The sequence below is a fragment of the Sorex fumeus genome, unplaced genomic scaffold (assembly GCF_029834395.1).
Source record: "Sorex fumeus unplaced genomic scaffold, SorFum_2.1 ptg000015l, whole genome shotgun sequence".
In the NCBI taxonomy this organism is placed as follows: Eukaryota; Metazoa; Chordata; class Mammalia; order Eulipotyphla; family Soricidae; genus Sorex; species Sorex fumeus.
This window is the reverse complement of record NW_026606072.1, coordinates 20,955,363-20,983,260: the sequence shown is the minus strand read 5'-3', so window position 1 is coordinate 20,983,260 and position 27,898 is coordinate 20,955,363. Positions and strand designations below refer to the sequence as shown.

The 27,898-nt window shown below is 38.0% G+C and overlaps 1 protein-coding gene across 1 annotated transcript in view; it reads left to right on the top strand.

Moving 5' to 3' along the window:
• ITGA2 (integrin subunit alpha 2) overlaps positions 1-27,898 on the top strand; it is an 84,724-nt gene that overhangs the window by 11,103 nt on the left and 45,723 nt on the right. Inside the window, exons 3-7 of the mRNA XM_056112031.1 lie at positions 12,818-12,927; positions 16,179-16,270; positions 21,442-21,556; positions 21,720-21,847; positions 27,029-27,177. Of these exons, the coding sequence (XP_055968006.1) occupies positions 12,818-12,927; positions 16,179-16,270; positions 21,442-21,556; positions 21,720-21,847; positions 27,029-27,177 (594 nt within the window). The remainder of the gene's footprint in view (positions 1-12,817; positions 12,928-16,178; positions 16,271-21,441; positions 21,557-21,719; positions 21,848-27,028; positions 27,178-27,898) is intronic.

Sequence of the window (27,898 nt, the reverse complement as noted above, 5' to 3'; positions counted from 1 at the left end):
AATTTTAAAGCAAAATGTTAGCTGTTCTGTATTTGCCACATTTCTAAAAATTTTTTATATGCATAGTCTACATTGGGGATTTACAAGAGTATAAAAAAGTGACCTTGACTTTTTTGTTTGTTTTGGGGTCACATCTAGTGGTGTTCAGGGCTAACTTCTGACTCTATACTCATGGGTTGGTCCTGGAGGGCCTTGGAGACCATATGGGGTGTTAGAGATCAAACTCAGGGCAGCTGCATGCAAGGCTAGCACTTTGCCCATTATACTCTCTCTCTGGCCCCTGTTTCGACTCTTTTGCTATTGTAATGGGTTACTTTTCTTATACAGTGGAATTTTACATAGGAAAATTAGTAATTGGGTTTGGGGAATCCTTAGGCTTTTTTGACAGTCAAAAATGAGTTTCACTTTGGTACATCTACACAATGGAGTACTATGCAGCTGTTAGAAAAGATGAAGTCATGAAATTCATATACAAGTGGTACTACATGGAAAGTATCGTGCTAAGCGAAATGAGTCAGAAAGAAAGGGACAGACATAGAAAGATTGCATTCATCTGGAAAACACAGTAACAAAATAGGAGACTAACACCCAAGAATAGCTGAGATAAGTACCAGGAGGATTACTCCATGGCTTTGAGGACAGCCGCACACTCTAGGGGAAAAGGCAGCTCAGATAGAGAAGGGAGCACCAAATAAAGGGTGTTGGGATGTTCCTCTCAGGATGGGAAATGCATGATGAGAGTAGACTATAGACTGAACAAGATTGCCACTCAATGTCTCTTTTGCAAACCACATACTCAAAAGGAGAGAGATAACAAAAGGGAATGCCCTGCCACAGAGGTAAGGTAGGATGGGGGAATGGGGGGTTGGGAGGGATACTGGGATTGGTGGTGGTGGAGAATGGGCATTGGTGGAGGGATGGGTATTCGATCATTGTATAACTGAAACCCAAGCACAAAAATTTCTAAGTCTACAACTGTACCTCATGGTGTTTCACTAACAGAAATTTAAGGGAAAAAAATGAGTTTCAAAGTTGGGCTGGAGCAATAGTACAGCGGTAGGGCGTTTGCCTTGCATGCAGCCAACATGGCCGACCCGAGTTCGATTCCTCCGCCCCTCTCGGAGAGCCCGGCAAGCTACCGAGAGTATCTCGCCCGCACAGCAGAGCCTGGCAAGCTCCTTGTGATGTATTCGATATGCCAGACACAGTAACAACAAAGTCTCCAATGGAGACGTTACTGGACCCGCTCGAGCAAATCGATGATCAACAGGAGGGCCTTTACCTTTTACCTTTAAAGTTTCAAAGCAAGATTAGCTCCTAAACTGGGCACAGATGCTCACCTCTGTCTAAGCAAAGGTGTTTCTTTTCCCTTTGCTGCAGGCAGGGATGGAGGCCTCCCACTTTGGAGCCTTTATATTACACACAGGATGTTCAAATATAAATGATGCAATTCTTATCACTAACAATTATACAAAGGATTGAGTTATGTGTAAAATCATTTCCTGGAAGCTTGTGGTGTTATGCACTGTTTCTGTTTGTCTTACTTCTCAATGCCCCTTCCCAAGAACAATCTGAGCTCATTAAATGACTCAAAACCTTAAAATGCTACAATCATTGGTGTGACAAGGAATGTCTGGGAATGGGGCTATTTCCAGTTGCATAAATGTATTTTCTACTTCATGTGAAGTGCATGCTTGTTTCTTAAAGGGGAGAAATATAATGAACATGTGTCATTACCACAAGAAAAAAAAAGGATTTTTTCTATACATGAGCTTACCTGATAATTTTACCTTTGAAAGTAAGACAAAATATGAGATTAATACCCAAGAATAGCTGAGTATGAGATTAATACCCAAGAATAGCTGAGATCAGCACCAGGAGGATTACTCCATAGCTTAGAGGCCAGCCGGGCATTCTAGGGGAAAGGGCAGCTCAGATAGAGAAGGGAGCACCAAATAAAGGATGTTTGGAGGATCCTCCCAGGAGGGGAGATGCATGTCAAAAGTAGACTATGGACTGAACATGTTTGCCACTCAATGCCTCTTTTGCAGACCATAACACCCAAAAGGAGAGAGAGAACAAAAGGGAATGCCCTGTCACAGAGGCAGGGTGGGATGGGGGGTGGGTGGGAGGGATATTATCCATGGTGGTGGAAAGTGGGCACTGATAGAGGGATGGGTATTTGATCATTGTATAATCGAAACCCAAGCACAAAAAATTGTAAATCTACAAGTGTACTTCATGGTGTTTCACTAATAAAAAGAAAAAAATGAAAAAAAAAGTAAGACAAATTTTAATGAAACTCTGTGATGTCTCCCAAAGATATGTCTATAAAAGAATTTTAAATGGAGTAAAGAAAAATATTCAGTTCTATAGCAGATATCAAAGATTATGCCCTATAGTACTTTCTTAGCAGTAATATCATTTATTAATTGGGTACCCCTTTTGCCAAAACACATAACATATCCTGGCTGAGTTTTGTAAAATTATTACCCCTTTTACAATTGAGGGGAGTGAATTTAGAAAGCTTGAGTAGTCTGAGAGTATTATTCCAGTTTACTACTTGAGTAAAGCGAATGGAAACACTCACAAAGCTCTTTGTACCCCAAGTTCATTGCACCATTATTGATACTGGCCAAGATATGAAAACTACTTAAGTGTCCATTGATGGATTGGCCAGGGAGAAGTTGTGGAAAATCTACACAATTGGATGTTATTCAGACATTTAAAAGAGGGAACCTTGCAACTGTGCAGAGAAAGTCATGCAGACTCTGGAGCCAACTGTACTGAGCAGGTCTGAGAGACGTACCTGTGCACCTGTGAGAGGTGTAAAGCACATCAAAAGGCAACTCACTGTGCATTAGCACTGCCTAAAATATGTAGGAAGAAAATCAGCATCTTTAATATTTAGTTTCTCTCTTCCTCTCAACCACCTGTTTCTCAATTCTCTCTCATCCGCCGTGGATTATGGCCTATTCATATTGGATTCACTTCAGTCCATTTCTTTTTTCTTGGCTTAGAACCATTCTTATCCCTTTTCTGAAGTACAGGGTTTAATCATTTATCATGGCCTTTATATATCAGCCAATATAACCTTTTATATCTCTTTCCAAAAATAAAGTTCTCTAACTCTTAGGTTGCTCTGGGACTATTTAACATGCTCACATCCTTTATTCACAGATTTACTTTTATTTTAAATATACAACATATGTATTTCTTTTATTCTATTACACTTATTTTCACTAATTTATAACTCAGTACAATTTTTTTTGTTATGTAAAAGTATTGGAAGTCTGATTGTAATGTAATTTGGTTTACCACAATATGATTGGGCTGGAGTGATAGCACAGCGGTAGGGCATTTTCCTTGCACGCAGCCAACATGGCCGACCCAAGTTCGATTCCTCCGCCCCTCTCGGAGAGCCCGGCAAGCTACCGAGAGTATCTCACCCGCACGGCAGAGCCTGGCAAGCTCCCCGTGACGTATTCAATATGCCAAACACAGTAACAACAAAGTCTCCAATGGAGACGTTACTGGGCCCGCTCGAGCAAATCGATGATCAACGGGAGGGCCTTTACCTTTACCTTTACAATATGATTATCTTGCACTCATATAAAAGGGAATTACTTTTATTTTGTTTTAACTTCAGGAAACTGCATGTTGGATGAGGCAACATAATAAGTTTTCATTGATTCTTTGCTTCTAATGCAAAAGCTGATTTCCAGGTTTTTATGAAACAGAAAAATAGACTTAATATGTTTTACAATAATAAAACTGAGAGACTCTGTATCAAGAAACTAAGAGGACCAGAGATATAATATAAGGGTTAAAACATAGCATGTGGCCAACAGCATTTTGATCCATGGTACCACATATGGTCCCCTGAGCACCACCAATAGTGATACATGAGCACAAAGCCAAGAGTAATCCTGAGCCTTTTGGGGTATTATTCCAAACTCCTCCCTCCACCATCACCCCCCTCACACACACACACACACACACACACACACACACACACACACACACACCAAAAAATCTTGTGAATTTAACTATTCCACAATTTGAGAGAGCAACCTGGCAGCTAAAGAAGTCTGAGACAGTCTAATGAGTCTTAGTTTCTCTTATCATATGCCAAATTTCTCTTAACATGTGCCAAGTAGTCTATTAAATTTATAGAAACAGTATTTCTCAACCAATAGCTAAACATGAACTCTTTATACCTATCTTCTTCCTTCCCAGAGATATGAGGTATTCATGAGTAAATTATTTGCATCATAAAATTCTTTTTCAAAAAATTAAAGCAGGTAAAAACATATAGAATTCACCAAGCCTTCTTCTATAACCTGGAACTAAACAATACCTCAGTATTCTATTTATTTAGTGTGGGCTTGCATTAAGATGAGTAATACATATAATAACCTTCTAGTCTTAAGTAAAACACCTCTTTAAATAGCTAATACTTTAAACTTGAAATACCTCATTCTGAACTCCTGAACTGTCCTAACCTTAAAATCTTGCTTTGCTCATATCCTCTTATCTGATAGTTGCCACAGGGTTTCTTTTAGTTTCTCAACTAAAAACTCAAGTTACCATTCTTGACTATTCCTTCATGTCTCTTTGCTTATATGTGTGTTCAGTATCTAACTGCTCAAGAAATACTGCAGGGCCTAACCTTAAACTTCATTAAAATTACTTTCCTTCCCATCACCTTCCCTTCTACCCCTTGCAGAAGTTCCCCCTGTAGTGATTAATGCGTGGCTAACTGTATGCATTAGCATTAATCACTACAGTTTCCCCTTCCCTGCCCCTCCCTTGGACTTCACTTTTGCCTCCAAAGCAATCATTGTCTCCAAAGGAGCCTTCAAAATCTCATTCCACTTAGAAAAAGTAAAGTCCTTCCCATTTATACCAGTATCTCTGTGATTTGGCCCTTCCACCAATCTAACCTCATCCTCCACCACTTACCATCTCCTGCATTCTGCATGAGCAATTTCCACGGCCTCAGCTACTCTTCCTGGTCTTTTGATTCTACCTTTGCTCTTTTTTTCTTTTCTATTTGGGTCATTTGTGTAATTTTCTCCAGGTAGCCTTCCTGGAGCATTCTAATAAAGGCCATGGCATTCTCTACCTTCACACTCCTTAATTCTTCCTGCTCATTTTTGCCCCAAAGTGCTAATCACATATAACCACGTGTTTTGCTAATTATAGTTCTTGCCCTAAAGAGTGTAAGTTCCACCAGAACTTTATTTGAGATTGATTCACTAATGTATTTTCTATGTCTAGAATGTGATCTGGCATGTAGTAGGTCTGGTAACTGTATAGTCTCAGAAGTTGTATACCACTCAAGGCCAGGAACATCATTTATTTAAAGTTAAATCACCTCGAGATACTCAGTCACAAAGTTGCCCATGATTGAATGTTGGTCATACAGTGTTCCATCACCCATCCCTTTGCCAGTGTACATTGCCCACCACCCATGTCCCGAATTTCCTTCTTGCTTCCCTCCCCCCAGCCTGCTTCTATTTTCTTTTCTTTCTCTCTTGCTCTCTCTCTTTCCTTTTGGGCATTATGATTTGCAAAACAGGTACTGAAAGGTTATCATGTTTCTCAGTTCTTGTCCAGAGTGATCATTTCCAACTACCATTGTCTGAGTGGTTCCTTCTCTATCCTAGCTGTCCTCCCAGCACCCTCACTTGTGGTAGGCTTCCAACTGTGGACTATTCCTCTTGGCGCTTGTTTCTACTCCCCCTGGGTATTAATTAGTCTCATACTATGTTTTTGTTTTATATCCTGCAAATGAGTGCAGTCATTCTATGTCTATACCTCTCCCTCTGACTCATTTCACTCAGCATTATACTTTCCATGACCATCCATCTATACGGGAATTTCATGATTTCATTTTTTCTGGTGGCTGTGCAGTATTCCATTTTATAGATAGATGTACCATAGTTTCTTTATCCAGTCATTTGTTCTTGAGCACTCAGGTTGTTTCCAGATTCCGACTATAATAAATAATTCTGCGATGAACATAGAAATGCAGATGGCTTTCTGCTATGTGCTTTTGGCCCTCCGTGGTATAGTCTCAGAAGTGGGTATATTGCTAGATTATTGGAAACTCGTTTTCTAGCTCTTTGAGGAATGCCCATTTTGTTTTCTAAAAGGCTGACCAGTCAGCATTTGCCACCAGCAATGAATGAGAATCTCTTTCTCCCCACCCCAGCACCAGCACTAATTGCTCTTGTTCTTTTTGATGTGTGCCAGTCTCTATGGTGTGAGATGATATCTCATTGTTGTTTGATTTGCATCTCCCTGATGATTAGCAATGTAGAACATTTTTTCATGTGTCTTTTGGTCATTTGTATTTCCTCTTTGAGGAAGTTTTTGTTCATTTTTATTCCCATTTTTTGTATGTGGTTGGATGTTTCTTTCTTGTAAAGTTCTGCCAAAAGGCATATCATTTTTATGGGATTAGTGGGCTTAGAGAAATAGTATAGAGGGTATGGCACTTGCCTTATATGCCGCTGACCTGGTTGGATCACTGATATCGTATATGGTCCCCTCAACAGCATCAGTCATCACTCCTGATCCAGGAATAGCCCCTGTGCACTACAGGTGTGTGTGAACCAAAAATTACTCCCCCCAAATATGGGAATAGTGCCCCCCCAGAGTTGTGTAACATTCCATAGGATCTCAATAAGCATTTGTTGAATCACATAAAATAGTTTTTCTCTACTACTTTCAGAACACCTCTGTCAATAATCTCTAGGGAAATCCTTATGTTGAAGGAACACTTGGAAAGTTTATAGACTCATGGATAAAAGAAGTTATTTTTAACAACCCCTGAATTGCGGGTTTAAAACACCCTCACTGCCATAAATACTGTTTACTACCTAAACAAAGTATTTTGAATTCCACTGGAGGTAGGCAAATTGGCTATGTTTTGGAACTCTACATAATCACTGTTTTCCCATAAGATAATTGAGTAGTGAGTTTTTATTTTTAAGTAGTCTTGGAAAAATTCCCAGTTTCAGTATAGGAAAAATGAAGTCTGTATCTTGGGATTTTGTTTTGTTTTGAGAACCTGCACATTCAACTGTTCCTATAGCTTTTTGTCTGCTTGTGATTAAAGTAAATCCATTACTTCAAAGAGGCCCTGTTATATTTCAGCATGCTTTACCCACTCACTTATCCTACTCACCGTTTCTCTACCACTCTGTTCTAGCATGTCGCTTCCTGCTCTTGCTGATTGCATAAACATTTATAGATTAAATACACTAGTCTCTCTCACCTTCCTGTGTGATTCATTTTAGAATGTCTCAGTTCTCTCAAGTGGCCACTGGTGATGTCATAACCTTTCCTTGTGAGAATGAGTTGTCAGACTCCAGAATTTTTCTGAAACCTTTGGGCCAAAGTGAGAATTAGACTCTGCCAGAAAAGTAACCAGTTTACCAGCTCCAAGGAGGTGGTGAGCATTTTGGATGTTTTGTCTGTGGTGGCTTGCATGAGCTGTGGGACACTTACTAATGTGGTTTCTAATATTTATATAGTGAACTATATTTGGTGAGTGCTGCAAAAAAAGGTTCTTGCTTTTCCTTGTTTCCTTTTGTCTAGTGTTAGAACTAAACAGAGCTGAATACTGTCAGAGATTATGGTAAGTTCTTGGAGAGAGTTTCACAGATACTCACATCCTTATCATCTTCACCATACTTTGCTTGCCTTGAATGCAACTGATCCTGGTTAAATCCCTAGTACTGCACAAAGGTTCCTGAGCACCACTAGACATAATCCCTGAGCACAGAGGTAGGAATAAATCCTGATCAGAGTCATGTGTGGCTTCAATCTAAACTCCAGCCCCACAAGAAAAAAACAAACAAAAATGTTGCACCATACTTTGTAGATGCCCACTCTTTTCTGCATCCCTTGTGTTTAAAGTGGTATGGCCATGTTCTCACAGTAGCTGTGGCAACATTGGAACACTTGGTCAATAGGAAGGAAAACCTAGCTTTAAGTCCTCTTCTGGAGACAGTTGATAATGGGTGGTACAGCTTTACCCTCTCTGAGGAAACAACCGATTGCATTTCAAATGAGAATCGCTTAACTTAAATATATATATATATATACATATATATATACATATATATATATATACTTTAGGTGACAGGGTTACAAAGGTGCTTAAGTTTCTAGTACTCATATACAAAATGATTGCCCACCCAGCCACTGAAATGTCCATGACCCTCCCCTCCCACCTCTCTGTCCTAAATTCCTCCTTCCCGTACCTGCCCCCCTTATTTGTTAATTGACTGTTATGATTTTGGTGAACACTGCCACTTCTTTTAGCACCACTCATGTTCTCCAGACTTTTCAAGTACTCCCCCATGTTGCTTTCCTGTAGCATATTGTGCACCTCCCCCCAACCCCCAACCTTTTGTTCCTCAGTGCATCTTTCTTAGGAAGTACTGAGGATATATGGAAGCTGCCTGTTAGAAATCCTCCCACCGTTACCTCCTTTGGTCCAACATGAATGTACCATGTTCCAACTTGTGTTGTAAACTCTATGGCCTGAGCCCTACATGTGTCTGGAGATCTTACTGGATACCTTGGCTGGTGTCCTCGTGGTTGTGCAGCCTCCTTATACAACACGCTGTCACACCCCATCAGGGAGAGTGTCTGAGATGACTTTTCAGTTTCCATTCCTTGATGTTTGTGGAAGCCAATGCCAAATATTTGTACAGTTTTCCCAAATTGAACCCTAGGCCAGACGTTCTTGAAGTTGAGGGGATGGAGACCAGAGAAGAAAGGTGCAGGGTTAGAGCTTGGGAATCAGTTGCAATTGGCTTACTACGCACGTGAATATGAGTACACTGTTCATCGATTTGGATCTCAAGAGTTCCCTCTGTATGATACCAAGAGATTAATCTCAGACCTTGTTTCACATACTAAATAAGATAACGTTTGAAAAGCTTCTTGTACCAGAACAGCTGTTGTCAGATTAACCAACATGCCAGGAATTACCAACATGCCAAGGAGGCAGAACCACACTTGCTAGATGGAGTAATTTATTTTGCTTCTTTACAGTATGTCCATAGTTAGCATTTGTTTAAATTTAATAGTCACCAAGTTTGAGGCGTAATAGGTATGTGGAGACTAAATCAGAAACAGGTGATACAATGGAAATAGCATAACACTTTCTTCTCAACCTAGTTAATATTTTTTCATTTATTTTACCTCTTTAGCTACGATAAAAAAAAATGCTGGGTTAGAGAGATAGTATAGCAGGTAAGGCACTTGCCTTACATGAGGCTGACCAGGTTCGATACCTCATTTGGTTCCCCAAACCCTGCCAGAAATGATCTCTGAATACAGAGCCAGTATAAGCCCTGAGCATTGTTAGATATAGCCCAAATAAATAAATGTCCCTGAATAAAAACAGAATTTAAAGATTTCTACTTATTATTTCACAACCAAAGTAATCGCTTTAAATAGCAACATAAAACCATTCGCCCATTTGTTATTAAACAGTGTGATAAGCAAAATTCTTAGCTCTCAAAGACAGTATTTTCTTGAGTGGAAGATTTGGTTAGTTGGCAGGTAGTTATTGGCCTACAAGATAAAAACTGCAATAGAAGAAGTACAGAAGCGTGGACTTAGGAAAGCTACCTTGACCACATTCAAAAACTCAAGAATTTTCTGGAGAAAGTGATTTCTAATGAGAATCACTTTGCAGAACATCTTAAGTGAAGATTGAAAATCAAGATAATCTGATTTGATGGAAACACTGAGTTCAGTAAGTCAGAGATTCAGAAAGGTGCACCGAAAGAAACAGGATTGGAGAAGCAAATGAGTTAGATACTATCTTGCACTCCTGGATGCTACATGATGTTAATGCAGTCCTGTGGAATCAAGATGAGTGTAGAAAGAAGATCAAACAGTTGGAAGGCAATTTTTTACATCAGAGACTTAGTAACTTTCCTAATTTCCTGTGAGAGCTGCCATGAATTTGAAGAACATGAGACACTCTCAAATGTGCATTCCAAAGTTGGCTATATTCTGTTCTTCCCTTACATAAAATATTGGTATTTACTCATAGCTAACATTTAGTTGTCTATCTTTTTTAAAGCCCTTAATCTATTGCCTGGTATTGTAATTCTGTCTGTAGATAATATAGCAATAGCTAAACCATGCTAAGTACTCACTCATAAAGCAAAAAACATCTTTCAAGACCAACCTTAAAGTGAACAAAAATTTAGTGTGCTATAATGCACTGCAAAATGAAGGGAAGCAGACACTCTGTGGAGGGTGTGGTGTGGAATCTAGTGTGCCTGAAACCCTGTCATTAACAGTATTATAAAACACCGTGCCTCAGAGACAGTTTGGCAATAATTGTATAAAATGAATAAGATGAAAAGCTTAAGTATAAATCATTAACTCTCATTTCTCTTTCCACAATTATTCATGAGTTCTCTTTTCTGAGAGTGCTACCCAGCACCGTCATCCTTTAGAATACTTTGACCATTTTAATATTTGTTCTGGAAGGGAGCCTATTCATATTTTTCAGCTATTGTGTATTATTGTTATTTTTACTTGTCAGGTATTTTAACCAGTTTTTACTAGATTTAGTAGATAAGAAGCATTCCTTATCACTTAGCACTTGGCTTGGGATAAATGTAAAATATTTATATAGAAGCTAAAGAGAGGATTTACGTTTCTTTTTTTAAAAATTTTTTATTAGTGAAACACCATGAGGTACAGTTGTAGACTCACAAATTTTTGTGCTTGGGTTTCAGTTATAAAATGATCAAGTACCCATCCCTCCAACAGTGCCCATTTTCCACCACCACGGGTCCCAGTATCCCTCCCCCCCCCCCCCATCCCATCCTGCCTCTGTGGCAGGGCATTCCCTTTTGTTTTCTCTCTCCTCTTGGGTGTTGTGGTTTGCAAAAGAGGCAATGAGTGGCAATCATGTTCGGTCTAGAGTCTACTGTCAGCATGCTTCTCCCATCCTGGGAAGATCCTCCCAACACCTTTATTTGGTGTTCCCTTCTCTATCTGAGCTCCCTTTTGCCCCAGCATATGTTGCTGGTCTCCAAGCCATGGAGCAGAATTCCTGGTACTAATTTCGGCCACTCTTGGGTATTAGTCTCCTATTTTGTTACTTTATGTTCCCCAGGTGAATGCAATCTTTCTATGTCTATCCCTCTCTTTCTTTTTTTAAAGCTTTTTTTTTTTATTAGTGGAATACCATGTGGTACACTTGTAGATTTACAAATTTTTGTGCTTGGGTTTCGATTATACAATGATCAAGTACCCATCCCTCCACCAGTGCCCATTTTCCACCACCATGGATCCCAGTATCCCTCCCACACCCATCCCCCCATCCCACCCTGCCTCTATGGCAGGGCATTCCTTTTTGTTTTCTCTCTCCTTTTGGGTGTTGTGGTCTGCAAAAGAGGCATTGAGTGGCAATCATGTTCAGTCCATAATCTACTTTCAACATGTATCTCCCCTCCTGGGAGGATCCTCCAAACTCCCTTTATTTGGTGCTCCCTTCTCTATCTGAGCTGCCCTTTCCCCTAGAGTGCCCAGCTGGCCTCTAAGCCATGGAGTAATCCTCCTGGTACTGATCGTGGCTATTCTTGGGTATTAATCTCCTATTTTGTTACTTTATGTCCCCCAGATGAATGCAATCTTTTTATATGTCTATCCCTCTCTTTCTGACTCATTTCGCTTAGCATGATACTTTCCAGGTGGTACCACTTGTATGTAAAATTCATGACTTCATCTTTTCTAACAGCTACATAAGTTTCTTATATAAGCCGATATTTGCCAATTTTTATGACAATAACAAAACATGGATCAAATATACTTTTATAATTGGTGCAACTGAGTAACTAACATGCTGTAGTTTATGATGATCAGACTATTGTAAGGATTCTTTGTTTCCATTCTTCATGGCCAGGAATGTCAGGTGAGAGATTCTACAGGGAAATGCACAGTCTAGCTGGAGAAGACTGTAGGAAGTAAGGCTAACCAAAGCAGATGGGAGTGTGAGTTTACTAAGCTTTGACCCCAGTATCCTGTATTCTGGAAATATGTTTATGTAAGGACATGCTCTGCGGCATCATATTGTATTTACTTTGTATCGTGGCTCAGGATCCTCTTAGATTGGTATAAACCCATTTAGATACTTCATTTCCCCCATAGAGAAGTTTTAATATATGCAAGTGTTAGGGGACTTGAAAATACTCAACAAACGTTAGGTTTTGCTTTTGTTTTTAATATGGTTTCCATTTTTAGAGCTATGCTGACCAGTGTGCTAACCACCAGCCACAGATGACCCCTGAGCACTTAGGGCACACTTGTCTATATTAATAGATGCTTTAAATATAGATCATCTGCAAAGATTAACTACAGAAAACAATGTCAAAGCCTCATTGATAATTTTATATTGCTAGCGAAATAGTTTGAACACATCAAGTTAAATAAAATATTTAAGTGTCCCTATTGTTTTATTATATTAATGTGACAACAGATTGCACATATGGCTTATATTTGTCACTTTTATTATGTTTCTATTTGATGGCACTGCTTGGAGTTCTCCTGGCGTGTCATAGCAAAACATCCATTTAAGACATTCATCAAGGATATTCATCAGCTATGAGGAAAAGAAAAATGTCAAATTATAGCCAAATAAATATAGATGGTGTATTTATTAAAATTTGAAATTAAATGGAATTTTTACTGCTTTATCATCAGGTCTGGCTTTAAGAAACTATAGCTAATATTTAATGTCTACTATGACAAATTCTATTTCTAGGTTGCTCGTTGGTTCACCTTGGAGTGGCTTCCCTGACAACCGAATGGGAGATGTGTATAAATGTCCAGTTGATTTGCCCTCTGATTCATGTGAAAAACTGAATTTGCAAAGTAAGTTGGAATTAGTAATATTTCACAAATGAAAAATCTCTTTTCCTGAAAATCACCACCATCACTAATTATACTTTTGTTACAAGGAAATATCCATAGCTTTGTCTGCAGCCTCATGGCACTCAATGGAACTCAAGCTTCCAGCAGTTTGAATGTGCAGCCTTAGATCTATATGCCTTAGACTTTAAACTTTTGCATTAATGTATATTATTATTTTCCAAATTACTTCTAGAAATCCCTTCATTTTCACTTTTCTTTCCCTCCCCACAACTATGAACTAAGTGTAGAAATCACAATACTGACTGGGTTCAATTTTGGAGGTGCTTATTTCTGATCATGTCTAAAAATTTAAATTTTAATAAATATTTATAGTGTGCAATTATTTTAATTGTTTTTCATTGCAATTTTAATTACCTGTGTCTTGTTTTCTTTCCAGGAATATAAAACTTTTCCAATGGTTCACGGCTAGAAAATCTAAACAAGTCATATTTCCGTACAGTATTATCTGATCCAAATGAATTGTTACTTAGATTTAATATTATCGTTTCATTTTAAAAGAAAAAAAGCACTGAGGAGTTTTGAATAACTAACCATACATACAAACAAACAAACAAACAAACACTGTCCTCCCGTTGTTCATCGATTTGCTCGAGCGGGCTGAGTAACATCTCCATTTTTGAGACTTGTTACTGTGTTTGGCATATTGAATACGTCAGGGGTAGCTTGCCAAGGTTTCCCACGCGGGCGAGATACTCTCGGTAGCTTGCTGGGTTTTCCAAGAGGGGCGGAGGAATCGAATCCCGCTCGGCCGGGCTGGCTGCGCATAAGGCAAATGCCCTACCGCTGTGCTGTCGCTCCAGCCAGGAAAACAGTGTTATGGAAATCAAGAAAAAGAAGAAAGAGATTCAGGAATCTTGATAAAGAACTCGAGACAAGAGATACTTGATATTTTATATTTTCACATAATTCCTGGCATTTTATAAGATCTTAATAAACACTTTGTGTGAGAGCTAGAGGAATATCCAAGGTGTCAAGTGCTGGAGGGTGAAAGACCGAGGACAGGTCATCAGCCTATCTCCCTAGACAGGGTAATAGAAACCATAGTGCCCTCCCAACATTCTCAACAATCATAATATATGTATGTACATATAGAAATTCACATAATATTTATATTTTTTCTTAAAAAATGCATTAGATGTTAGTGCTCAAAGACTCAGTATTAAAAATTTTATTATGTCTACCTTCATGTCTTATATTACTGCTTGTTTTGAATACTCACCCTTCATGCATATATTTTTATTTCTCTATTTTTTTTATTTCTTGGGGTTTGGGGCCACACCCAGCAATGCTCAGGGTTTACTCCTGGCTCTGCACTCAGGGATCACCCCTTGTGGACTTAGATGACCATATTCGGTTCAAGAGGTCCAACCTGAGCCAGCCACATTCACAGCAGGCACCTTACCCACTATCTCTTCAGCTCCACATATATTTTTATTATTAAAAGAATACATGTACTGATATATGATCCTTCTAATAAGGTATATATTTTTAAATCGTTAAAATGAATTTTTTAAAATTTTATTGAATCACCATGAGATAGTTACAAGCTTTCCTGTTTGGGTTACAATCACACAATGATCAAACACTCATCCGTCCATCAGTGCATATTCCCCACTACCAATATCCCCGGTATACCCCCCCTTTCTCACTTTCCCGTTGCTTCCACGGAAGATAATATTCCCCATATTCTCTCTCTACTTTGGGGCATTATGGTTTGCAATACAGATACTGAGAGGTTCAATAAAGCATATTTTTAACATAATAAATGCGTGTAAAGATAAAGTATCATTTTCTTTCTGTAATTCAGTTTATCATATTTTGGGCTACTTTCTTGCTTAGAGTATAAATCCAGTAGTGTTGAGGGGAGAAAATAGATTAAAAAAATAAAAAAATAAAGTGTATGTAGCAGAGTAACTGTATACCAGGAGAAAGTAGAGAGTAACTGTGCACCAGAAAAGAAAGTAGACCATTCCCCAAAATAGTAAATAGGAGTAGAAAATGGAATTCAATGGGGTTAAAATACGAGTTTTCTAATAAAAAGATGATTCACTTTGTAGGTATATTGGGAGGAAGTTATTGAATGGAAGTGGCCATTAGTTAAGGATGGAGTAACTATATAGAATCAAAGTCCTTGTTGACTGGTGGAAGGAGTTTTAGAACGAATCTCAGACACTAAGGAAAGAAAGGGAAGGAAAAGAGCTCCAGAAATTATTGTTAGATGAAAATGAGAAGCTGAGACTAGTCTTTGAATGAGGTTGTCTTCTCTGAAGATTCTGTTGGGATCAGGTTGTGGTTGGAGATTTGGTAAGGTAAAGTTAGGTAAAGTTTAAAAATAGCCTAGGACATGGGAATAAACAGAAGGGACAGGTATTGGTTTGGCATAAATTAAAGATCATGAGTAAATAATATGGGGAATTGTAATATCTCAAGAATGGATACAATGGTTGATGCTCTGAAACAGTATAAAAGAGGTAATCAAAGAGACTTATTTCACAAGGTCCATCTCATAATTTCTTATTAAAATTTATCCGTTCTTTCTTTGTGCCATCTTTACCATATGACATTCATGGACAATACTTTAAGGATATATTTATTGATTCAGAATAAAGCATTCATGATCTTGGAAGAACAGAGATGGTTGAAACTAGAAACCAAATCATATCTTCATATGTGTTTTTTAACTCTAATTTTTACTTTTTTAATTTTTAAATTTTTATTAGTGAAACACCATGAGGTACAGTTGTAGACTTACAAATTTTTGTGCTTGGGTTTCAATTATACAACGATCAAATACCCATCCCTCCACCAGTGCCCATTTTCCATCACCACGGATCCCAGTATCCCTCCCACCCCCCACTTACCCCCATCCCACCCTGCCTCTGTGGCAGGGCATATGTGTTTTTATGGCCAGAACTTGGTTTAGAAACCTCTACTTTAAACCTTCTCCAGGTAGCATCTCCTAATAGTATATGTATATGCTGCAGTGTTATACATTTCAATAAACTTCTGGATCATTGAAGGCATCTCATTTCCTATAATTAATTGCATAATAGAGAACCTGGATATATTACACTAAATTCACTGCTACAAATAAAGGGGTGTGTGTGTGTGTATGTGTGTGTGTGTGTTTACATTAGCTTTAAATAAATACCGAGGATCTTACTCTTTTAAAACTTTTTTCCCCCTGAAAGCTTTCACGACCATTCCCAATGTTACGGAGATGAAAACCAACATGAACCTTGGCTTGACACTCACAAGGAATGTGGGGACTGGAGGATTTCTCGTGAGTATTTACTTTTCAATTCCTCATTCCTCCCAAGAAAATATGTCTTCTATTCCATATCCTGATATCACGGTAGATCATAGGGTTTAAATACTGAATTTTCATAACTTATACTTTTGAGGACAGATCCCATCTTCTACTGTAATATCTATTGTGTAATATTTTACATGTAGGAATAGCAAGAGGAGATGTTTCATAAATTTTCTTCCTCAAAGAGCTAGAACTGTATTTTAGTCTACTATAGAGAAAATGTATTGGATTTTAAAATTTTAAAATCTAAAGATTTTAAAGAATTTAAAATCTACTGGATTTTAATCTACTATAGAGAATATGTAGTTAAGGAAAAAGCATAAATATTTAGAATGGATCAATCACTTGTTTATTATGTAGTAAACAATTTCTGTACAGAACTAATTTGTCTAGATTCTGCTGTGTGACTATTTAAACAGAATATAATAATGTACAGCACTTATATTTTTTTCATTTTGACTTTGTGGCCACAATCAGTGGTGCTCAGAGCTTACCCTGGTTCTGTTCAGGGATCACTCTTGGAGGGTTCAGAGAACCATATGTGGTGCTAGGGATTGAAACTAGGTCTGTCTCATGTAAGGCAAATATCTTACCTCTATTTTGTTACTCTGGTCTTCTGTATAGCAGTTTTCTTTTAAATACCACTCCTTTTTAGAATATTAAATATTCTACCATTAAAAAATAAATACTGAATTTTCCTTTCATGCTATCTGGCTATTCAGTATGTAGTAATAACATGCGGAGATACAAGATTCATAAGACATAAAACCATTTTGACAGAATTTTTTGAAGAGAAGTATAAAAGGGAATACTGATGATTCTTTTGCCCTGGAAAGTTTGCCTCATATTTGCTAAGAAGAAGAAAATTTCAGGTTTCATTTCTCCTTCTAATACTATACAAACTAGCTGCTGCTGTTTCAGAAAGCAGGTTTCACAGCTCAGGAGTATTTTTGTTTTAATCATTTCCTTAAGATGTTGGCTGATGCAATGTTATTTAAGAGATGGTTCAGTTTCTCATATATTTCATGTCAGTGTTTACTTTCATTAATTTCTAGAATGTTGTAAAAAGTCATCACAAATCAGTAAAAAAAATGCTGAGTTCAACAAGGGAGGTTGGGGGCCATACAACTTGTACATCTCAATATGATTTCACATGAAACAAAGGAAGAGTTAATTAAAAAAACTAGAAAATGTGAGAAATTTTCTCATATTGATTAGTAAACCCCTTAAATCCTCTATGTTAAGAGATTGTGAGTTAGTTTACAGAATTGAGTTTTGCTGAGATTGTAATTGTTTAGGTGGGGAAACATTGGTGAAGAAACAGTGACACTCTGGTGATGGGTGTGAACTGGAACTATATGCCTAAAACTCCACTACTAAAGCTATTGCAAATCACCAATGCATAAATACAAATCTGTAAAGGGGAAAAACAAAGAAAACAAATTTTCTGAAAATGGAAAGAAGTTTTTAGCTTAGAATTTGTAGAAGAAATAATATAAAAATCCTTGAAAATTTTGACTACTCAAAAAAGTTAAAACCATCACACACAACAAAAAAATTTTTTAAAGATTTTTAAAACTAGCTCAAGTGTATGTATTCTTGTTGTATTGACCTATTGAAATTGTCCCCAGAAGCTTAATTTATTTTTTATTGGCTGTTTTGGGTCACACTGGCAATGCTCAGGTGTTACTCCTGGCTCTACACTCAGGAATAACTCCTGGCAGTGCTCGGGGGACCATATAGGATGCTGGGAATTGAACCCAGGTTGGCAACATGCAAAGGCAAACGCCCTACCCATTGTGCTATCGCTCCAGCCCCAGGAAGCTTAATTTAACTTTACTTTGATTATATCTGTACCATTGACAAGCTATCTTCAAAACTTGAATCTGTGTTAACTGGATTATTCTTAAGATATAGTTAATTTTGAACAATATCATTAATTTTACTAAAATAATGATATTGTTTACTAATATTAAGATAGATTTTGATATTAGCAATCAAGTACTGTTACATTAATGTATAAATTAATATTTCAACGAATTTTCATGTTTTACAATCCAGTTGGGCTGGAGCGATAGCACAAAGGGTAGGGTGTTTGCCTTGCATGCAGCCTACCCGAGTTTGATTCATCCATCCCTCTCAGAGAGCCTGGCAAGCTGCGGAGAATATCCCGCTCACACGGCAGAGCCTGGCAAGTTCCCCATGGCGTATTTGATATGCTAAAAATAGTAACAAGTCTCACAATGGAGATGTTACTGGTGCCCACTCAAGCAAATCGATGAACAATGGGAGGACAGTACTACAGTGCTACAACCCAGTTATTCGTTTTTAATTCCATTTTGTTTGTTTTTGTGCCAAACCCACTGATGCTAAGTAAGTACTCCTGGCTCTTCACTCAGGGATCACTTCTAGAGGTGCTCAGAGGACCGTATGGTTTGCCAGGGACTAAACCTGGATCTGTCATGTACCAGGCAAGCATCTTATACATTGTACTATCTCTGGTTCCTTTTTGTATTTTATGCTTAAAACCATTCAGAAAGAAGAATATATAGATATGTAGGAATTACATAATATGCTTCACATTTTGAAGCATATTTTACTTCAGGTAAAGTAAAATAAAATTGTAAGAATTTGAGAGGTTAATTTAATAGTCACTGTAGCAAGAAAAGAGGGAAAGGAGGGGGGGAAGTATGGAAGGGATCAAGATTTGGAGAGAAAGAAAGAAAATGTCCAGTGTTTTCTTTACATACCTAAAAGAGCAAAATATTAAGATACTCTTAAGAATTGTGTGGAAAAGACGGACAATCATCACATTTTTTAACCTTCTTAAATTCTGGACTAAAAACTGGAATGTAGTTCTGGCATTACCAATTGGAACATTCTAATTTCAACTTTAGTGCTGTTTTCCATTGCTTTTTAAATAAAAACTCTTTCCTTGAATGTTTCATTAATTATTTTTCAAGGTTATTAAAAATGCCAACTTGAGGATAGAGATATGGGCGTCAGTAATATATAATGCCACTTGGCAAACAAACAATGTCAGTTGTGATTTACTTGGCAAAATCAACCAGCCTCTATAGACAGAGAAACTCTAGCTTGTCCATTGGGCCTGGAAAGTAGCAATAGCTGCTCCTCCTTTGAGCCTACCAACAATGAAACTGAGTTAAATAAATGTCCTTTTATTTTTTCAATCTTTTTGGAAGTTCATATATTTCTGTTCAGTTTTAATAACTGAGCCAAAACTTCACATAATGTTAAACTTTGAAGAATCTTTAAATAGGTCTTCTTTCCCATTTTTCTTCATTATTATAATTTCAATATTATTTCATCTAATGCTTCCTCTTGATTTAATCATTATTTAATTGGAGACTCTTAGTACTCAAGAGCATCTGAGAAGGAGAGATTTGGAAATGGTTTAGTGGAATGTTAAAAATTGGAATAGAAATGATATGAACAAGAAAACAAGTGCCAACTTAAATTTGACTGAAGGTCTTAAGTAGTGGGAATAGGGAATTCTACATTCATCAAGGAAATAATTAGGACAAAGTTAGGAACTGAGAGTTCTTAAGTGTCATTTGTGATTTTAGTAGAGTATTTTTTAAAACTATGATGTCATGTCAAATTTTACCTGAATTCCCTTAAACTTTTGGGATACTTAGTAAATTGATACCTATTTCACAGTAGCCAAAGGACAGTGCCATAGTAGACTTCATCCTTTATATGGCACCCTCTTTGCCAGCCCTGGTGTCCATACCAGCCGTGAGCATTATTTTAAGTATCTTGTTGGCCTCTGGGAACCTTTGGATTGAGGGTTCTTGCTGTGTACCATGAAAGCAATGAACTGGCCTGGAAGAAAATAAGATGAGAAGTTGAAATTGTACTCTCTAAAGATTGTGTTGGGATCAAATTGAGATGGGTTACTAGGTAAGACGTAAAGTTAGATAACACATCGTCTCTATTCTTAGCATCTAAAGTTCTTCATTCTGTATAACATATTTCTTTAAGTAATGAATTCAACCTGCTTCATTGTCATGAAGAAGTTCTAAGGCTGTATAAAGGGTGTTTTTGCCATGTATTTTTCCTCATATTTTCTCTTACATACCACTGTTATATGCATGAACTGTTCTAAGTGTTTTATATCTGTGGGCTAATTTTATTCTTACAACAACTTTCAATGATAGGAGGAATAATCATTCTTGTTTAACATATCCAGTACCTGAGACCCAGGTAACTGAGAGACAAAAAAATAATGTTTGTATTCATTTTTCTCCAGGGTATCCTCCAGAAGAAAAGCATCCCTTTCCTCTGTCTTGCTCAGTGGCTGAGCTCACAGGCTCCTTTCTCAGCTAACACCAGTTTCTTAGCTCCCAGTAATCCTAACCCTTTTTTTTTTTTAAGAGTCTGCTATTGGGTAACTCTGCCACCTTTACTGACATATTTGTTATTTGTGAACATTTATTTGTTAACACTTATTTGTTCCGGTGCACTTTCCCTCAAAAATATTTTTAATTTAATTGCAAGAGTTGAAATATTCTTGTCCACATTCTCTCCTCTTTATTTGAAAGTAGAGTGTCTTTGAAAAATTTCATAAGCAGAAATGGCATAAAAATAAAGGAACAATTATCATGAATTCACATGAGGGAAAAATTGGACTCTTCCAAGACCACAAAAACAATCTAACAAATCACACCAAATAATACATAGAAGCTAAAACAGCACTAGTGTAGCCAAAGCAGTGTGAGCTGAGTCAATACAAAATTTTTGACACCACCTACAAGAAGTTCCAGGAATGCGTGTCTACCACAAAAGATATGCAGTGTGAGTCAATACAAAATTTTTGACACCACCTACAAGAAGTTCCAGGAATGCGTGTCTACCACAAAAGATATGCTGGATGTAACATTTTCAAGATTCTCTCTCTGTGTCTCTCTCTCATACACACATACACACAAACACACACAACTGGAAATGGGCTTGAAATTTTTTTCTGTCCTACTGAGGCAGAGCTTTCATAAAGACAGAGTGCAAACTTTGGGAGAGATTTCTGTATATTGTGAAAGAATGAAGTGGTTTCTGAGACTTATTAATGATGCTTGGTGGGCTGCATACTTCATAAGCTTTGTCCTCTTCTTTCTTTGAAGACCTGTGGTCCCCTGTGGGCACACCAGTGCGGAAATCAGTATTACACAACTGGTGTGTGTTCCGACGTGAGTCCTAATTTTCAGCTCCTGGCAAGCTTTTCACCTGCAGTTCAGAGTAAGTAATGGGTGTGCAGAAGGTCTGAGCAATGCCTGAGGGGAAGCATATCAGTATATTTCCACCTAAGTCCCATTTCAACTCAGTTTCCTTTCATTCTCAGTTTTATGTGAATGTGAAGTTGGACTTACGAAATCTCTTTCCTTTATTTCTTCCTCTACAGATTGCCCTTCCCTCATAGATGTTGTGGTCGTATGTGATGAATCCAACAGTATTTATCCCTGGGAAGCAGTGAAGAATTTTTTGGAAAAATTTGTGAGTGGCCTAGATATAGGCCCCAAAAAGACACAGGTATGGATGTCAATAATATACATATAAGTCCACAGCTTTCTTTAATAGAAAATATTGTTAGACTTAAGTCTTACTTTTTGTTTCTCAAATGTCCATATTAAATAAATTTAAGGAAAATCTTAAAAGTTCATTGAGATATGTATCACATTGTTGCTAGTCTAGGATGTTGTTTGATGTGGCTCTTTAGACTTAGATATCTTTTTCTAATATAAACACTGGATATGTAATATAGTATATTTTAATTTTCTTAGGTTGTCTACATTTTCCTTCTACTTCATAAATTTATCTGTATGTTTTATAAACCAACATATAATTTTATCCTGCATCTTGCTTACTGGACCAAGAAGGCACTTCCCCTAAGGGCAATGAGGTTCTTTTGTTTATGCCTTACTGCAAAAACAAATCATCCTTGAATTGTAAGATTCTTAATAAATAATTTCATAGACAACATAATTTTTCCATTTATTGTTTTTAACTAAAAGCCTCTATCCCTCTCGGAGAGCCTGGCAAGCTACCGAGAGTGTTCCGCCCACATGACAGAGCCTGGCAAGCTATTCATGGTGTATTCGATATGCCAAAACCGGTAAATACAATGGGTCTCATTCCCCTGACCCAGAAAGAGGCACCAATATGGCAGCGTTAGGAAGGATGAGGGAGAGGCTGATAAAATCTCAGGGCTGACCTAGGTTGCCACAACGAAGAAAGACAAAAATGACTGTCTGTACTTTCAATGAACATATGCTGGCATCAAATTCATCCATCAAGGACCTGATGGTGCAAGTGCAAAAGATCAAGCACGACATCATTGGTCTGACCAAGACGAGAAGGCATCAATCACATCACGCCATTTTCGACACTGGGGAAGAACTGTTCCTCGGAACATGCGATAAAAGAGGTGTCGGTGGTGTCGGTGTCCTTGTCAACACAAACTTGGCCATAAACATTAATTCATTTGAATGCCTAACAACCCAAATCAGATGATTACACTCGAATAGATATGGCTCACAGCTGGCAGTTTCTATCTTCATTGTCTACGCACCAACATCCAATTATGATGAAGGAGAAATTGAGAAGTTCTACATGGAGCTGGAGAAGTTCTATAAAGACCACACCTTCTATAAGATCATTGTCGGTGATTTTAATGCCAAGATAGGACTGAAAGATCAGCAGAATAACTCCACCTTGGGACCCATGGCCTAGAATGGAACGAACAGGATGAGAGACTGTCTGAGTTCATCATGCTGACCAAGACCATCCATGGTAACTCACAATTCCAGAAGGCCGAATCTAAACGTTGGACATGGGATTCTCCTGGGGGTCGGTTCCAGAACGAAATTGACCACATCATATTCAATCAACAGTTTTGCCTGACTGATGTCGCTGTTGTCCCAAAATTCCAAGCGGGATCAGACCACTGTCTCCTTCATGCAAAATTCTACTTCACAGAGCGGAGAGAAAGCGCTGTGAAGTTTAAGAAGAGAACTCCCAGAACAACCACCAACTGAGAGCTCTTTGGCACTATTGTGGCAACACGGGAAGATGCCGTCCTTGACAACATTGATGAGGAATATGATCGACTGGTTCAGCACCACCATGATTGTGCGAGGAACACCGAGAGATAGATACAAAAAGACGCCTGTCTTTGAAAACTCTTGAGCTCATTCGCCAATGTGGCTTGGTGCAAGCCTCAGGCAACCACAAGCGAAGGCCCAAGCTCTCTAAGCAGTGCAGAGAAGCAATAAAGGAAGACCTCAGAGAGAAGAGCAGCAGTGCTGGCAGATGCGGCAGAAGCTGGGAAAAGCATTCATAATGCCCGCCTATCCTTCGCCAACTACAAGACCAATATGACTGCCCTCGGATGTTCTGATGGATCTATCACATCTTCCAGAAGGGCATTAGAGAAGATTATCCATGAGACATCCACAACATTGGCAACTATCTCCCGATCTGCCTTTTGTCTGTTGTCTACAAGCTGTTCACTTGAGTCATCCTGAATAGGATTGGCAGAACACGAGATGAAGCATGCGAGCAAGCCGGGTTCTGCAAAGGATTTAGCACAATTGATCATATCCACATGATAACCAAGCTCATTGAGGTTTCTCGGGAGTTCAAGATGCCACTCTGTCTAATGTTCATCATTCCTGACATTTCATTCACTCTCAACGGGACGAACATCTCCAAATGCAGCAGTTATGTGTATCTAGGTCGAGAAGTCAACATGACGAATAACCTGGCACCTGAGTTGCGCAGAAGGAACAGAGCGGCTTGGAATGCCTTCAAGAACGTTGAAGAAATAGCTAGGAGGACGAAGAATCTCTGGTTCCAGGCACATGTCTTCAATTCCACTATTCTTCCTGCATTAACATACACCTCAGAGACCTGGGCCCTATGAAAACAGAATGAGAATGCTATTCAGTCTCCCAAATAGGAATTGAAAGAGATATGCTTGGAGTATCATGCTTCACTCAAATGAGAGAAAGAATCTGGAGTTCCAACCTCCCTCAACGATCAAGAATCAGGGACGCTGTCTCGTTTGCCAAGGCATCGAAAATCAAATGGACTGGACATGTAATGAGATTTGGAGACGACCGCTGGACTAGAGCCATTACGGACTGGATTCCACAGGCCGTCAAAAGATTTCATGGCTGCCCACCTATGAGATTGTCAGACTTCTTCGTCAAGACCCTGAACAATCAGTTTGAGGCTCTTTGTGTTCCTAGAATAAGCAGATGCAATTGGGCTACATTAGCATGCGACAGTGACAGATGGAGACATTACGAAAACTGCTCAAGCAAATCAATGAGTAACGCAATGTCAGGTGATCAAGTGATCAAGTGATTGTTTTTAACTTTATCATATTCTAACCTAGCTTTCCTTTTTTCACCAGAAATATCATTTAAATAATATATATGGTTGTTTATGTTTTAAAGAAACTTCAACTTTCTTCTCTATCTTCTTGAGGTAGGCAATTCTGAAGCAAGAGTTCTGAAGCAAGAGTTTTACGTTTCTAGAAGGTTAAGTACTATTCATTCATTCTAAACTTTTCCCCCCCTTTCTTTGTGCTCTGCTATTTGATGTGTCATTTTCTGGGAGCAGCGCCTTGAACCAGATACTTGTTGGTTGTGTTTCCTGCATATGTTCTTAGGTTGCATTTCATAACCCCATGCCCACTATCTTGTAAAACTGTTGGAACAGATTTTCCTTATTTTTTTTATAGTTATCTATATTGATACTTACTTGGAAGCTTTGCTATATAGTATTTTAAATTATTAGTGCATGTTTTTTCCCAGGGCATTTCTTTTTAATAAGGATGTGAAGTCCCTACAGAAATAATGGCAGTATCAATGATGTACTTTAACCAGAAAATTCTATAAAGTAAGACTCCATAAAGATAACACTGGTTTCTGAAGTCCATATCATTTAAGGGTCCTCCTGTGGAGTTCATACCTTCCTCCTCCATCTCTGACTGCACTGCACTCTCTTCATTTCTAGAAGTGATTTCTCTTAGTTTGTATTCTTAGCAGCTGAACATAACCTTTCTGTAAGTTCCCTCATTCTATGAACCACATTTCTTTAAATCTATATTCAGCCTGCTCTTTTTTCATGCAGAAGTTCTAGGGCTGTGCAAAGGGTGTTTCTACTACCTATTTTCCTCTAAGATTTAGATTTAAAAATTCTTATTTTTATCATTCTCTCTCCCTGGATTCTTATATCTTTTTTGAAGAGAGTATAATATTATTTATCATATTCCCAGAACTTTTGTAACTGTCTTTCTAGTTAACTGATTGAACTCAGAAATCCAGACCTTATCCCTTCCACTCTTTGGAAATATTGACCTCTATTTCAGAGGCACTATCACCATTCATCTCTTATGCCCACTTATGTTCTGGAGGCCTCAACTTCTACTCATAGAGAATGATTTAAATGCCCAGAACAAGAACATTAACAAAGGGTTTTGACCTTCTTGGTATAGAATTTACTTTTTGGGGGGGTGGTGCCTATGGTACTTGGAGCTATTCCTTGCTCTATGCTAAGGGACCACTCCTAGCAATACTCAGGATCAGATGGTGCTAGGAATCAAATCTGGGCTACTGCACATAAAGCGTGTGTTCAGACTTATATCTCTCAGCTCTCTCAAGTTAGGCTCTTTGCTGTCATTTTCTTGAAGTCAAAATGTTTGTTATTCATCCGGGGAACATAAAGAAACAAAATAGGAGACTAACACCCAGGAGTGGCCGAGATTAGTACCAGGAATTTTGCTCCATGACTTGGACGCCAGCCACACATGCTAGGGGAAAAGGAAGCTCAGATAGAGAAGAGAGCACCAAATAAAGGGTATTGGGAGGATCCTCCCAGGGTGGGAGAAGCATGCTGAAAGTAGACTATAGACCAAACATGATTGCCACTCAATGCCTCTCTTGCAAACCACAGGACCCAAAAGGAGAGAGAGAGAACAAAAGGAGATGCCCTGCCACAGAGGCAGGGTGGGATGGGGGGATGGGGGGTGGGAGGAATGCTGGGACCTGTGGTGGTGGAGGATGGGCGCTGGTGGAGGGATGGGTACTTGATCATTGTGTAACTGAAACCCAAGCACAAAAATTTGTAAGCCTGTAACTGTACCTTATGGTGTTTCACTAATAAAAATAAATGGCTGGAAATAAAAGAAAATTTTAAAAAACAGTTTGTTAACTTCCTGACTCTGAACATATACCAGCTTCTCTCAAATGATGCCCAAGTTTACCCTTATGGGAAATCCAACACAGTTAATACCTCCAAATTGATTGCAGTAATTTGCACTCTGATTTTTATTGTATTCAACTTGAATTCTTTAGTATATTGTTAATTGTGAGATTTTTTATCTTAACATTCCTACTTTAAACTTTATTGTAAAATTTATCCACAGGGTAATATCATAGGACTGTACTTTAAAATGTTGAACTATTACATTTTGAGTCCCTAATCAGACATGATCATGGTTACTTTCCTTATAAAAGCTCTGTTATAAAAGATAATCAGAACAAAGACATTATTCCATTAGGAGAAAAATAACTAAGAACAAAATAGGGAACATTTTTATTAAGAAATCAGTCTAAGTTTAATTGTACTTTTGATTTTTACTATGTTTTTGAATAGAAATTATTCATGATTTAATGACAGTATTTAAACTTCTGCTCCTTATAGGTGGGGTTAATCCAGTATGCCAATAATCCAAGAGTTATATTTAACTTGAACACCTACAAAACCAAAGATGAAATGATTAAAGCAACATCCCGGACAAAACAACTTGGTGGGGACCTCACGAATACATTCAAAGCAATTGAATATGCGAGGTGAGTTATTACTGTCTCTGACAGCAATATTTTGATGAAAGTGAAGTACTTAAAAGAAAAAGAAACGACAAAAGATAAATAATAAGGCCCTAATGAGTATAGAACTGATAAGTAAAGTTCAAGACTGCTGATAATACGTTAAGAAGGCAGTGGGGAGATAGAATTTTTATATTTAGAATTTTAAAGATATTACATGAACTTTGAAAGATTTTACATGCAATAGATTGAATGAAATTTAAATGTTAGGTAGAAAATGAAACAGTTTACCATGATTTGTTAATACTTATCAAAGTCACAGACAAGTCAAGCTAATGGAGTTTTCTTGGAAATTAATAAAGACTATAAACTCTTAACTGTTAGTGATTGAGGAAGAGTTTGGATGGAAAGGAATAAGTTTAATGATGTTGCAATCTATGTGGTGTGGATTAAGAGACTAGAATATTTTGTGAATTTTAGCCCTGATTATTTTCTCAGTCTCACTTTATCCTCTCTTCTGCTTAATCAAATACTTTTACAAAACCATGAAATACTCTCATTGTTAAAATAAATATATAAACAAATAAATAATAAGGAGAGTAAGTTTACCTTTCTTCCTTTAAAGCAACTACCTGGGAGTGAGAGATAGTAGAGTGGATCGGGCGCTTCCCTTGCACACAACCAACCAAACTTTGATCCTGGACCTCCCATATGGTCCCGTGAGCATTTCCAGGAGTGATTTCTG